This window comes from Lampris incognitus, chromosome 15 (genome assembly GCF_029633865.1).
Source record: "Lampris incognitus isolate fLamInc1 chromosome 15, fLamInc1.hap2, whole genome shotgun sequence".
NCBI lineage: Eukaryota > Metazoa > Chordata > Actinopteri > Lampriformes > Lampridae > Lampris > Lampris incognitus.
Window position 1 is genome coordinate 48,080,754 of NC_079225.1, and position 15,937 is coordinate 48,096,690.

Consider the following 15,937-nt stretch of genomic DNA (forward strand, 5'->3'; position numbering starts at 1 on the left):
GCTTGTATCCACCATCTCACCCTTTCAGTCACTACCCAAAGCTCATGAGCATAGGTGAGGGTTGGAACCAAGACGGACTGGTAAATTGAGTTTTGCCTTCTGGCTCAGCTCCCTCTTCACCACAACGGTCCAGTACAACATCAACATTACTGCTGATGCTGCACCAATCCGCCTGTCATCTCCCGCTCCATCCACCCTCACTCGTGAACAAGACCCCGAGATACTTGAATCTCAGGGATCCTTTGAAAATGAATGAGAGTCAGCAGTGCTGTTGTGTTAGCTGATGTTGTACTACCATCTGTCAGTAAAGTCTTCTACCAGGTTGTTCGGCCATATCTGCTTGTTAGACACAAGCATTTTTCATTTGGCTGCAGTGTAAAGACGTAAATGCTAAGCACTGTATCCTTTTCCCATTCGAGATAAGAAATTCCAAAAAAAAAAAAAAAACCTCACGAGTTAGATGTTCATGGATTAGGTTTTTTTCATGAATGTATCAGCGATTGAACCTGTCAAAAAGGACATTGGTTCGCACTTCCATCTTCAGGATTGTAGCTTTAAAATTAACGCGTTTCTGAAAAAATCAGTGCACAGCTCGACATTCAATCATCCCGTTGTGGGACGTTTGAAATGGTTTTCCATTAAGGCTTTGTGTTTACTCATAAAGGAGACGCATAAAACAGGAAGGCAGTTGTTTCCCAGACAGATCTGATCTAATGACTCAAGCTGTAATGTTGTGTTAACTGGCTGAGACACGCACTGAAAATTTGCAGACACCCAGGCAGGCAGGCAGACGGATGGATAGAATAAAGAGAGAGATAGAGGTACGGAGTGAGACTCCTTTTTTCTCTGTGGGAGCTCATTACATGACGCTGTAATATTTGGACCCTATCAAGTTGTTGGATCAAAACATTTGGCGTCATGTTCAGGTGCGCTCCATGCCGATATTACCCTCAACATGTGGTGTTAATCAAACGTGAGCACACACTCGTTATTACATCGATTATTAAATCTAATGCAAACCACAGCATTAGCCGGGTAGTACTTTGTTCTATGCATAAAAAAAGAAAAATCTCAGCAGATGTTAGCTTGGATGTTTTTTTTTTTTGAAGGGCGTGCTTGTTTTTGTTGTCAGGAGTAGTCTGGATGGGTGGTGTTAGTTTTAGTCTCTGTGCCAATAGAGGAAATATCAAAACATCTCCTGCTCAAGAGTCTCAGGGAGTGAAAGAAGATAGCGTGACCTTTTTGCATCACAGCGACCAGCACATCACAACACACAGGTCCAAAGTTGCTTTCCCAAAAATATATGCAACCAAAATTAATCAAAGATTCTCTATATCAATAATAAACACCCCCCCCCAGAAATTTCATCAACATTTCATGTTGATGTCCCACCACTGATTAAACCAGTGTTTTTTTTAGAGATTTGTGGTTGTTCAGGAGATAATAAGGTTATGTTCAACTTTGAGAGACTTGTTTTTTGTTTTTTTTTGGGAAACACAAAGCGGACCTCACTGTGTTGAAAGCAGGAAGTCAATTAGCCAATCAGCTTTACCTCCGCTGGACCGCCACTGTAGTTGGACGAGCTCTCTACACACCAGACACAGATATGAAACAGCAGATGAGAGAACATGTCATTTTCCTCTGTGACTGAGACAAGAGTTAAGCCTGCTTCTTACATCACTTGAACCACTGTCATCTTCACAGGAAGCCCAGCTATCAGGTAGACAGTACAGGGATGGTTATAGTCCATTTAATTAATCAATTTAATTCAACAGATGCTTTTATCCAATGCATCTTACAAGAGTGGGCAAGTAGCAGATGGATGTAGACGTGATCCACTGGCATCCTAAACCTCCACACTGTGATCATATCATGGTAATATAGTATGCAGTAGTGGCTGTAATATTACATTTGATATCGCATTTGTGAAATGTTAATCATACCAGACTAGCACTATGGACACATCATATCATACTTGTGCTGTGCTGAAGGCAACTGGGAAGCTCCCAGTTGCCTTCAGCAGAAAACTGGCATTTTACTGGCAGCTCCCAGTTCCTTTTTACAGTTTACTGGCAGGTGTGTCAACACAAGCCTGTGTGTTGCAGTAGCAAACATACATGTAAATACAGGTTGCACCATGGCTGACTGGTTTTCCTCAACTGAATATCAAAATGTGAAAATTTCCAAAGTGAAACTGAAGGGATTTAGTTCCCGTTTGTTACCATTTCAAGGTCAACTTTAGTTTCAACTTTTTAAAAATTATATTTATTAGCGGTAGGTTGCATGTAAACATGTCCATGTGAAGTTACTGTTACCATAATTAACATTAACAGGGAAGAGTTACCAGACCACAAATGTAGCTACAAGCTGCAAGAGAAGTCTGCTTTGTTTTGCTCTGAGATGAACGTGTGTGTGTGTGTGTGTCTTGTCTCACCTGTGTTGCTGTGGCGTTTGTTGAAGGGGTTGAGTGTGGCTTTGGCCTTGGAGGTCCAGTGGCTGGTACTGGATCCAAAGGAGCTGGAGGAGAGGGACTTGCCCAGGTTGTCTGAGCTCACCTTCTTGGTGTTGTTGGTGGCTGTTTTACTCCAGTCTGAAATAACAGATGGACAACACGTCAGTCTGTACAGTCTGTCCACAAGCTGACAGAGAGAGAGGCAAGCAATTCGGGACTGGACCTGCAGCAGAAAGTCTCCTTGAAGGAACAGTCAATGTAAAGTAAAAACATACAGACAGACAGATAGATAGATACCCGAGTTGTCTGCCAGTCTGAAGCGGCCACAGCAGAGGTATCTCCTCCACTGTTTCTGGACATTTTCTTTCAGGGCACAGTGGAAGATAAAGATGAACAGACCTGAGATATATAAATGGATAGAAAGATAGACAGAGAGAGAGAGGAAAGAAAGTAAAAGTCAACTTAAAAAGTAAACTATGTGACTAACTAAAATGACCCCCATATTTACCAAATGACCAATTAAATAATTGAGCTAATGATATGTTACCTTGTAGAGAATTGAAGATGGAAAAGAGGTATATGAAGGCCAGGTTGACCGGTCCCCACGCAAACAGTGCAAAGCCCCACGTCATTCCCAGCAGGAAGGTGAGGCTGATGACGCTCCGGAGGTTCCGTAACACCTGAAACAAAACCACCGAAGACTGAATCACAACCACAGAAGACTGAATCACGACCACAGAAGACTGAATCACAACCACAGAAGACTGAATCACGACCACAGAAGACTGAATCACAACCACATAAGACTCAATTACGACCACAGAAGACTGAATCACGACCACAGAAGACTGAATCACAACCACAGAAGACTGAATCACGACCACAGAAGACTCAGTTACGACCACAGAAGACTGAATCACGACCACAGAAGACTCAATTACGACCACATAAGACTGAATCACGACCACAGAAGACTGAATCACGACCACAGAAGACTGAATCACGACCACAGAAGACTCAATTACGACCACAGAAGACTGAATCACGACCAGAGAAGACTGAATCACGACCACAGAAGACTGAATCACGACCACAGAAGACTCAATCACAACCACAGAAGACTCAAATCACGACCACAGAAGAAGACTGAATCACAACCACAAAAGAAGACTGAATCACAACCACAAAAGAAGACTGAATCACAACCGCAGAATACAATCACAACCGCAGAAGACTCAATCACAACCACAGAAGACTCAATCACAACCACAGAAGACTCAATCAAAACCAAAGAAGACTCAATCACAACCACAGAAGACTCAATCACAACCGCAGAAGACTCAATCAAAACCACAGAAGACTCAATCATAACCACAGAAGACTCAATCACAACCACAGAAGACTCAATCACAACCGCAGAAGACTCAATCACAACCGCAGAAGACTCAATCATAACCACAGAAGACTCAATCAAAACCGCAGAAGACTCAATCACAACCACAGAAGACTCAATCACAACCACGGAAGACTCAATCACAACCACAGAAGACTCAATCACAACCACAGAAGAAGACTCAATCACAACCACAAAAGAAGACTCAATCACAACCACAAAAGATTGAATCACAACTGCAGAAGACTCAATCACAACCGCAGAAGACTCAATCACAACCGCAGAAGACTGAATCACAACCACAAAAGAAGACTGAATCACAACCACAGAAGAAGATTGAAACACAACTGCAGAAGATTGAATCACAACTGCAGAAGACTGAATCACTACCACAGAAGACTGAATCATAACCACGGAAGACTCAATCACAACCACAGAAGAAGACTGAATCACAACCACGGAAGACTGAATCACAACCACAGAAGACTGAATCACAACCACGGAAGACTGAATCACAACCACAGAAGACAATCACAACCACGGAAGACTGAATCACAACCACAGAAGACTCAATCACAGCCACAGAAGAAGACTGAATCACAACCACAAAAGAAGACTGAATCACAACCGCAGAAGATTGAATCACAACTGCAGAAGACTCAATCACAACCGCAGAGGACTCAATCACAACCACAGAGGATAGAATCACAACCGCAGAAGATTGAATCACAACTGCAGAAGACTGAATCACAACCGCAGAAGACTGAATCACAACCACAGAAGACGACAATCAAAACCACAGAAAAGGACCGAGGGTACTTCTTAAGACACATAGTTGCTGCATTGGCTGCTGGATCATATAGCAACGTCGCCGCCATATTGGAACGGGCAAGACTGGCCTGTAAACAAGTTCAAGTAAACGGGGGAGCTGCGGTTGTTCTGGATAAAAAGCACTACAACATTTACTCAACCGATCTCAGTGAGTTGTTTTTAAATTCAAGGGTTTCTGATCTATGTGGGGTACAAAGTGTGGTCTCCAGTTATTTATACTCTCAATAGATAGATAGATAGATAGACAGACTGTCATCGCTGCTAGACGCTCAAGAGAGGAGTGTGCATCAGTGTTGGGCTTAAAGGAACTGAATCACTGACAAGGTGGAAAATAATTCATTGTCATAAAGAATTGTAACACGACTCATGTTTGTCAAGCATGGATTTTGCTTATTTTCCTTGGTTAATACATGTGGAGAAGTCCCTATATAATATAATTTAATGTACAGGAAATGTAAATAGATTTTTTTTACATTTGGGAAATGGCTTTTTCTGTATACCGCCCTATTATTTTAGCTTTTCTTGTTCTCCAAGTCAGAACACAGCTCATTCACTTTGAAATACTGAAAAAAAAATCGATGTAATGCATCTTTGTGTACTAATACTTGACCATCATTGAGAAAAATGAAACAAAATGGGCAAATACAAATCAAATAGTGAAGCACTGGCGGTCAGTCTGCTTTCTATATTTTTATAGCAGTGAAAGGACAACAGCAATTTGGTATTGTATAGCGCCTTTCAAGGAACCCGAGGACGCTTTACATAAGAACAAAAAATGATTAAAACAAAGATCAAAAGTCTACAGACCATAGGCCTTAGTAAAAAGGTAGGTTTTCAGTAGTCTTAAAATTGTTCAAAGCAGCAGTGTTGCGGATTTCTGATGGAATACAGCTCCAAAGGGAGGGGGCTGCTGCACTAAAGGCTCTATCCCCAAAAGTCTGAAGGCTGGTGTAGGGGATGGACAGCAGGTCTGTGTCGGTGGACTGCAGATTCTGGGACGGAGTATAGGGGTTGAGGAGGTCCGATAGGTACTGGGCGGTAAGGGGATGGAGGGATTTATGGGTGAGGAGGAGGATTTTATCGGAAATGTGGGATTTTTTATTATTACAACATGTCTGATTACAGACACACCATGACTACCACCGACAAGGCGTTGCAGTATTTACAGGCATTGGACAGCGGCCATTTTAAATTGTTTGACAAATAGTATTAAAGTTGTTAAAATGTTAATTTTGCTGTCAGTTAATTTCATAACAGACACACTAACATATGTAATGCATTAATATCTCAACTGGGTATTTCTCTTGACACAATATAGAGAAAAACCGTGGCGGTCAAAGTGACGGCCCACTGTCGTTCTAGTAGTTTTTAAGTTCCGGTCATTGTTTGGGACTGTCTCAATATTTATTTTCAGTTCTTTTTTTACATTTCACGTTTTATAGGCTACCCTGTTACTTGTTCTTAGCACTTATTGTATTCACTCATTAAAAAAAAATCTCTTTCTTGCGCTTTTACTTTAGCACTGGTTTTGCTCTTAGATGCTTGTTTAGAGAGAAGATGCACTCATGACCTCTGATGACTAGTAGTTCTGCTGACTTTCTACGTTAAATACACTTACTGTAAGTTGCTTTGGATAAAAGCGTCGGCTAAATGACTGTAATGTCATGTAATGAGTGAAATGCCGGTCGTTCTAGTGTTGAACCAGACAGACTATCATGAGAAAGTTATGACGTTACTTAGCGACATGAACACTTACGAGATCTAGACTGGTTACAAAAAAAAGGTGATAGATTGTCTGAAGCTATTAGAATGTTGTATCACACATTATACCCAGGGGGCGCTACACCTACTCTGTATGGTTTACTGAAGATACATAAACAGGATGTGCCATTACGGCCTATTGTTAGTATGATTAAGTCAGTGACCTATGACCTCTCTAAGTTTCTGGAATCTGTTCTGAACCCGTTGGGAGGCAGTAATGAACATCACATCAGAACACTATGGATGTTGTGGACACGGTGAGGGACGTCATCATGGAGAGGATGAAACAATGGTGTCTTATGATGGTACGTCTCTCCTCACATGCGTTCCTGTTGATGAAGCAGTGGGGGTAGTCCATATGAAACTACAGGACGACCCCACCCTTAGCAATAGGACCACCCTTAACACCGACCAAGGGTGTCTGCTCCTGAAGCTGTGTCTTCAGTCCACGTACTTCACATACAGGGGGCAGTACTATAGGCAGAGGCAGGGGTGTGCTATGGGGTTCCCAGTCTCACCTGTAGTGGCCAACTTGTACATGGAGGAAGTGGAAAAGAGGCTCTGATGTCCTATCCAGAGACACCACCTAGCCATTGGTTCAGATTTGTGGACGACACCTGGGTTAAAATTAAATCTCAGGAGGTACCACATTTCACCGACCACATTAGCTCTGTGGACACCACATCAGGTTCACCAGGGAGGATGTGGAACATGACAGGGTAGCCTTCTCAGCAGTTGGTGATGGGGACATTTGATTGTTGATGTTTACCATAAACCAACACATACTGATCAGTACTTAAGGTTTGACTCTCATCATCCACTGGAACACAAACTAGGAGTCACCAGGACGCTGGACCACCGAGCTGACAAGGAAAGAAATCCCACATTAAACAGGTCCTGGTTAAGTGTGGTTATCCAAACTGTTTTCTGGTTTTCTGGTTAAACTGGTTATCCAAACTGTTTGTCAAAGCCAGGAAGACCACAAACAGTGCACCAGCTGATCGAAGAGAGGAGAAGGACAACAGCTGTCTTAAGAGTAAACCAGTGGTGATTCTGTATGTGGTGGGAGTGGCAGAAAAGCTGAGACGCGTATTTTCCAAACACCATGTCTCCATTGCTTTCAAACCCCAAAACGGTGTGCCACAAATTTTTCCACCCCTAGTATCGGGTCCCCCGGCACAAACAGAGCAATATAGTGTAGCTGTTAAGTGCCAGGAGGATTGCCGTGACTTGTACATTGGGGAAACCAAACAGACGCTGGCCAAAAGGATGGCACAGCACAGGAGAGCTAACACGTCAGACCAGGACTCCAGTCTACACCATCTACAGGCCAGGACTCCACAGTCTACAACATCTACACAGTCTATACCATCTACAGGCTCGGACTCCGCAGTCTACACCATCTACAAGCCAGTGGCCACTCTTTCAAGGATGAGGAGGTGCACATCCTTGATAGGGAGGAACACTGGTTTGAATGGGGAGTCAAAGAGGTGAACTATGTGAAGAGGGAACGAGCGTCCCTGAACCGGGGGGGGGGGGGGAATAGAGTACATCTGTCACCATGTTACAATGTTGAGATTGCAGCTATTACCCACTCCTCTGTTAATAGTACACATGACCATTGTAGCTCTAGTTAATGTTCATGGCAATTTGCATATGAAACTGATCATTTTGGGTAGTTATGTCACTGTATTGTTTATAAGGGTGGGGACACCTGCAGTCACTGTATTGTTTATAAGGGTGGAGACACCTGCAGTCACTGTATTGTTTATAAGGATGGGGACACCTGCAGCCACTGTATTGTTTATAAGGGTGGAGACACCTGCAGTCACTGTATTGTTTATAAGGGTGGGGACACCTGCAGTCACTGTATTGTTTATAAGGGTGGGGAAACCTGCAGTCACTGTATTGTTTATAAGGGTGGGGTACCTGCAGTCACTGTATTGTTTATAAGGGTGGGGTACCTGCAGTCACTGTATTGTTTATAAGGGTGGGGACACCTGCAGTCACTGTATTGTTTATAAGGGTGGGGTACCTGCAGTCACTGTATTGTTTATAAGGGTGGGGTACCTGCAGTCACTGTATTGTTTATAAGGGTGGGGTACCTGCAGTCACTGTATTGTTTATAAGGGTGGGGTACCTGCAGTCAGCTGAGACTGAAGAGGTCACTTAGAGGATGATGAAACATATCTGTCTCAATAAGCGTTGTGTCCAGATGAACCAATTCAACTTCCTGAAATGTTAAGAAAGCACTGAGCTGTATAAAAACCAAACAAGCAAGCCTTGCTTACTTACAAAAAAATACAAATTTTGATATCTGATTTATGGAAGCATATTGGGCCACCGATGGAGGGTTTTTTTTGTTTTTTTTGAAGAGGGGGTGCGTATGGGGGAGGGAGGTTATTCTGAGTTTAATGTCAGAATTTCTGATTAAAAAAGTAGGAAAGCTACCCTGCAGAAAGAAAGAGGTCAAATTAACATGACAGGCTCCACACCTTGACGATCAGTTAATCTGATAATGTGTTGTACCCCATCTTGTTGTGCCATAGATCCCCTTTGAAGCACTTGAAGATGCACCCAACGACAGCCTTGCATTTGGCTGTTTCTCAATAGTTCCTCCTGCACGGAGGCTGCACCTTGTTTAAATCCAAAAGATCTCGCCTTCTGAAAAGACCCAGTTCGTGACATCGCTTCACGTACCAATACTTATTATTATAACCAATCAATCAGATTTTATTTGTATAGCACTTTTCATACAAACAAATGTAACACAAAGTGCTTCACACAATAAAACAATAAAATCTCCCCCCCTCACAAAAAATAAAAGTACAGGCAAATTTTGTAAAAGTATAGAAAAGTTTAAAGGTGATTTTGTGCCAACAGACACAACAGAATTTCCTTATTGCTAAATCCAATTCTAAAATATAACTTGGTAAGAGCGTTCATGTCATCCGTTTTAACAAATAGCCCCGTTATGACTTTAATCTCAGAAGTTATTTCTCACTTTTTCCTTCCAGAAATTCTGACTTTAAACTCAGAATACCCCCCCCCCACTCTTCTAGAGAAGAAAAAAAAACCTCAGTGGCCCCAATATGTTTACATGAAAATAAATAAATAAACAAACAAAGTTCTGGTGGAGTTTGCATGTTCTCCCCGTGTCTGTGTGGGTTTCCTGCAGGGCTCCGGTTTCCTCCCACAGTCCAAACACATGTAGGTCAGGTGAATCAGCTGTGCTAAATTGTCCCTAGGTGCGAGTGTGTGTGTGTGTGCGTTGGACCTGTTGTGGTCTGGCAGCCTGTCCAGGGTGTCTCCCCACCTGCTGCCCTGAGACTGCTGGGATAGGCTCCAGCGTCCCCACAACCCTGAGAGCAGGATAAGCGGTGTGGATAATGGATGGATGGATAAATAAAATGAAGAATAAAGGAGAGGAGTCTTAAGTTCCTCTGTTAAATTCAGCTGGGGAACAGGTATATTGTTTTGGACAAGCTGCTTGCAACAGCTAGCCTTAGCACTGCTAGCTCAGACGCTATTAGAAAAAGTATGATGGAACACCACTCAAGGAGTTCCTACTTGTAAGCTCGGGGCAATTCCATCTACCCCAACTTAATGGAGAAGCAGCTGTCTGACATTAAACAATGGCGGCACCCATGGAGGTGCACAGAGTAAATGGTATACCAACTAAAAGGCAATGTAAAGTATATTTGCCTGTATTTGATTAAAATAGTGCATACCATCATGTAGTAAAACCTGTTCTGCATGTAAATTGATGTCAAAATATGTCGCCAGTGTGTAGCTGCTTATATATAGTGATCAATCTCTGAAAGTTACCTTCTCTGCACAAAAGTTATTCCCTTGTTTCATTTATATAGGCAAGGAGGTTGCACTGCTACATGGCATCTGGAGATAAACAATGGCTCAATAGCCGCTAAAGCTAATGTTGCATCCTCAAAAGAGACGGCAGAACATGCACAATAGAAGTTAACCAAGCCATCCATCCGAGTTATTGTGTCGCCTCATTGTTAATCTAATTAACAATACATATACGACATCAAATCAGAGACTCTGCTGGTAGGTGACCATATAATAAAGAGATGTTAAAAGCAAAGCTTTGAAAACTCTGTTTACCCAACGCTACGGTTAGCGACATGGTCCAAACACTGCCACAACTGTTATAGGACCATCCGGGCACGGACACACTTGTTGTACATGTTGGAACAACATGACACTCGTCCTGGAATGACACATGGTTCAGAGCCGATAAAAAAGGACTTCATACACCTAATGGACATTCTACAACAAGTCCCAGCTCAGACATTTGTGTCAGGTCCGATCCCCACTTTACGAAAGGAAATGAACGCTTTAACCGCTTGCTGGCATTAAATACCTGGCATTCCTCCACATGCACTGCTCAAAAATCAAATCAAATCAAATCTATTTTATTTGTATAGCCCAATATCACAAATTACAAATGTGCCTCAGTGGGCTTAAGAGCAACACAACATCCTGTCCTTAGACCCTCTCATCGGATAAGGAACAACTCCCTAAAAAAACCCTTTAACAGGGAGAAACAATAGGAAGAAACCTCAGGGAGAGCACCAGAGGAGGGATCTCTCTCCCAAGACGGACAGCGTGCAATGGATGTTGTGTTCACGCAATTTACATGATACAACATTGAAAGAGGATAACAGAATTATAATGGACATAACATGTATGAAGAACATGATGCCAAGCAGTGTCCACATGCCAGCGGAGCAGTCCAGGACCCAAGCCACGCGACCAGCATCATCATGTAAAAAAAACAACAAAAAAAAACTTATGAACTTCATTGACAACTTAAACCTGTTTTGGGAGCAATGAAACTGTTTTGGAGTGGACAGAACTCATTTAAACAGTGAAGGTCTACACACTTACTGCCGACTTAACCTACGGCCTCCAGCACCCCACTGCTGGTATTTGGAAAGGTTCAAGAAAATCTGGGAAAAGAAGAACAATCTTTTCTACTAAGGACAATGCCATGGATCATTCCCAGCCCCCCTCTCAAAGATACCTCACACAAGCTAAGGATGCAGATAAAAGGAATTGATGAGATGTCACTATTTGGCACCAAAAGTTCTTGCTTATTCACACAAACCAAGGGGCCCCCCCTTCAGCTCATGTCTCCCTCTGCTTACTGGTATGGACCACTGCTGTTGACACAGCCCACCCTAGACAGCAAGGAGCAGCTCCACATTCTGCCATTCCTGTTTTGACCAGCATCAGAAAGAATTAAGTGTAGTCAAAGTGCACTGCTACTCTATCTAATCTGACTCCAGATGTATGCCAGTCACAGACTGTATCAGACAGTACCTTTAGTCAGCCACAGCCTGCCTCAAAAAATTAGGCAGATAATATTTTTAACACATTAAATTTAGCATTACTAAATGTCAGGTTTTTGACGGGAAAACATTTTTAATCAATCAACGACAATCAATTTTATGTTTTTAACTGAAACTTGGTTAGACCAAGATGACAGCACAGCTGTTCTTATTGAGTCAACCCCTCCCAACTTTAGTTTTGTAAGTGAAACCAGAATGCATAAGAAAGGAGGTGGAATTGCCATGCTGTTTAATGATTCACTCCAGTGTAAGAAATGGAAATTTTACTTTTTTTGAATATGTGGCTTTTCAGCTGAGTCCCTCTTCTTGAGATATATTTCTAAATATCTATAAGCCACCTAAAAACTATACAAACTTTAATGATGACTTCACTGAGCTGCTGTCTATAATCTGTATTGAATTTGACTGTGTTGTTATTGCTGGTGATTTAAACATCTATGTTGACAACCCCCTGGACCGAGGGACTAAAGAACTGTGATGTGTTCTTGATAACTATTGACTGACCCAGCACGTGATGGAGCCCAGACAGAAGGGGCACGATCTGGACTTTATTATCTCCAAAGGTCTGAATATTTCTAAGGTTGTGGTGACTGATGTTGCCCTCTCCGATCATTCCTGTTTTCTTTGAAACTACTATCTCTGTGCACACAAATGTTCAAACAGAGGTAATTGCAAAACGGCATATCACCAGTGAAATATTTATTCAGGCTTTCTCTTCCACACCTGCCCTCTCTTGGGTGTCAGTTATGAGCTTGCAGATAATTTCAATTCTAAAATTACAAATGTTATTGATGCCATTGCACCCACTAAAGTAAAGGTGGTCTGTGGTTAGGAATGATCTCCATGGAGAAATGCCACGCTGGTCAGAATAGAAAAAAGAGTGTTGTAAAGCTTAACGCAGTTGGCGAAAAACAAATCTAACTCTTCATTATGACGTCTATAGAGACTGCACATTTATAATTTGAAATCGAGAAATGCAAGGCGGTCCTACTTCTCTGACATCACTGCCAAAAACAATAATAATGCACATGCCACAGGCATCAACCCACTCTTAAAAATGAACAATGTAGATACTTCACTAATGAACAATCACAGGCCCATATCAAACCTCACATTTCTAAGGAAAATCATTGAAAAATACATTTTCCAACAGCTGAACAATTTCATGCCACGTTATTTTGTCATTGTATTGTAACAATTAATTTGTTCTCGGCATTTTAACCCATCTTATTGTATAGGAGCAATGGGCAGCTGCAGCGCCCAGGGACCAACTCCAGTTCTTCTTTCTATTGCCCTGGTCAGGGACACAGACAGGAGTATTAACCTTAATATGCATGTCTTTTGATGGTGGGAGGAAACCGGAGTACCCAGAGGAAACTCATACAGACACGGGGAGAACATGCAAATTCCACACGGAAAAGACCTGGAACGGCCTGGGGTTTGAACCCACGACCTTCTTGCTGTGAGGCAACAGTGCTAACCACTAGGTCACTGTGCCGCCCACTAAACAACTAAACATTTCTTCACTAAACAGCTGTTTTGATTTTTCCAGTCAGTATCTCAACAACACCACAGCACTGAGACTGCTCTTGTTAAGGCATTTAATGACATCCACTTCAACACAGTCAGCGGCAGAATCTCATGCCTGGTGTTATTGGGTCTCGGTGCTGCATTTGACACAGTTGACCACAACATATTAATAGACTCACTGGAAAACTGGGTGGGACTTTCTGGCACAGCAATAAACTTGTTTGAATCCCACTTAAAGGACAGGGACTACTTTGTGTCTATAGATAATTACAAATCTGAGCTGACAAAAATGACTTGTGGAGTTCCCCAAGGCTCCATTCTGGGGCCTCTTCTGTTCAACAGCTATATGAGCCCACTAGTTCAGATTATGGAAAACAACAAAATATGTTACCATAATTATGCAGACGACATGCACATTTACATAACCATATCACCAAAGGTGTCATGGTTGGGTGGTCTGGGTCGGCTAGGCTCACCCGCTTCCCATTCCCTGATTTGGCTTGTCATTTTGGCCCCTGCTTTGCTCACCTGTCCTCCGTTACATGATTGGCTTGCCATGTCTGTTCCTGTCGTGTTCCCCATTCCCTTATTTGGCTTGCCATTTCTGTTCCTGTCCTGCCTGGCTCACCTATTCCCCATTTCCCTCATTGGCTCTCCAGCAGCTATATATTCCCCCTGGTTGCCCTGGCGCTTTGTCAGATCATTACATATTGACTTTTGGTAGCCGGATATGTCACGGCTTGTCTCGAGCTTTCCTTGCTGTCTGTAAGATTGTTTGTTCTATTAAAACATCGTTCTCCGCTGTCTGCATTTGGGTCCTCAATTTCTGCTGCCGGTATGACAAAAGGACTATAATCCCATATAAGCACTGAGTAGTGCATTGAACAAATCAATGATTGGATGTCTCTGAATTTTCTTCAATTAAACAAAGATAAAACTGAAGTGTCTTTGGAGCCAAGTAAGAAAAGTCAGCATTCAGCTACAATTGGTAATGTTAAAATCCACAAACCAAGCCAGAAATCTTGGTGTAGTCATGGATTTAGACCTGAATTTCAATAGCCACATTAAGATAATTACAAAGCCTATCACCTGAAGAATATATCAATAATTAAAGGACTTATGTCTCAGCAGGATTTGGAAAAAAAAACTTGTCCATGCATTTATCTTCAGTCGACTCGACTACTGTAACGGTGTCTTTACAGGTCTCTAAAAAATCGATCAAACAGCTGCAGCTGATTCAGAACACTGCTGCTTGAGTCCTTATTAAGACCAAAAGAGTGGATACATCACTCCAGTTCTGAGGTCGTTACACTGGCTTCCTGTCCGTCAAAGAATTGATTTTAAAATACTGCTCTTGGTTTATAAAGCACCGAATGGTTTAAGGGCAAAATACATTTCTGATCTACTGCTACATTATTAACAATCCAGACCTCTCAGATCACCTGGAACAAGCCTGCTTTCTGTCCCCAAAGTCAAAACTAAACATGGAGAGGCAGCTTTCATTTTTTATGCACCACATTATGATGTCATGATGTTATGATGTCAACCTGATGTTATTAAACCTGAAGTTATGATGTCCACCTGTTGTTATTAAACCTGATGTTATTAAACCTGATGTTATGATTTCAACCTGTTATTAAACCTGATGTTATGATATCAACCTGATGTTATGACGTCAACCTGATGTTATGATGTCAACCTGATGCTATTAAACCTGATGTTATATCAACCTGATGTTATGATGTCAACCTGTTGTTATTAAACCTGATGTTATGATGTCAACCTGATGCTATTAAACCTGATGTTATGATGTCAACCTGATGCTATTAAACCTGATGTTATGATTTCAACCTGTTGTTATTAAACCTGATGTTATGATTTCAACCTGATGTTAATAAAGACGTACTTTAGTCCTTTTCACACCTGGACGTTGGAACCAATCTGCATGTTTTTGCTACATTGTGTACATTTGCTGTGGTTAGTTTTGGTTTCACATTGGAAATATGCAATCATGCTAAATAACTTTACATGACATACCTACTTCCTTTCGTCATTACCTATACCTACACCCTGTGCTTGACATTGATTGATTTGGTTTGCAGAGGGGTGTGCGTCTGACGTTGGCGTGTTGTCAGTTCGCTGGGTAGCTTTCGATCAACGTGTGAATTAATGGAGAAAAATGAGTCAACAGATTCATTCCATTGCCACTATAATAATATTATGGCATTACTACTAGCAAAAATACCTGGAAAGTGTCGGCATTTTTATGATTTTTCCAGTTGACTTTTGATGACATCATCAGACCATATCTCAATTAAAAACGTCTCCTCTCCCCATGATAGCCTGCTGGAACTTCCTGTAATTGGTCCGAAAGTTTAAATCATCCAAAAAAATTGCCTTCACGCTAGAAACGAACCAAACCATGGTTCAGTCTGATCTGGACTGAAACCACCTCTTCTCATTGAACTCTTTTGGTTCAGCTGTTTGGTCCAGACCATGATCCGGGGGGGGGGGTTCACACCAGCAATTTTGGTTTGGATCAAACTGAAAAGTCCAGACCAAACGAGGTAGGTGTGAAAGCCGCCTTACACAATG

General features: G+C 42.0%; 1 protein-coding gene across 1 annotated transcript in view; it reads right to left on the minus strand.

Annotated features, from left to right (window-relative positions):
- The window catches only part of adgrg6 (adhesion G protein-coupled receptor G6), a 180,657-nt gene that overhangs the window by 23,437 nt on the left and 141,283 nt on the right, over window positions 1-15,937 (minus strand). The window contains exons 20-22 of the mRNA XM_056294246.1: window positions 3,000-3,132; window positions 2,750-2,851; window positions 2,435-2,590 (exon numbers count right to left, since the gene is read on the minus strand). Coding sequence (XP_056150221.1) covers window positions 2,435-2,590; window positions 2,750-2,851; window positions 3,000-3,132 — 391 coding nt within the window. The remainder of the gene's footprint in view (window positions 1-2,434; window positions 2,591-2,749; window positions 2,852-2,999; window positions 3,133-15,937) is intronic.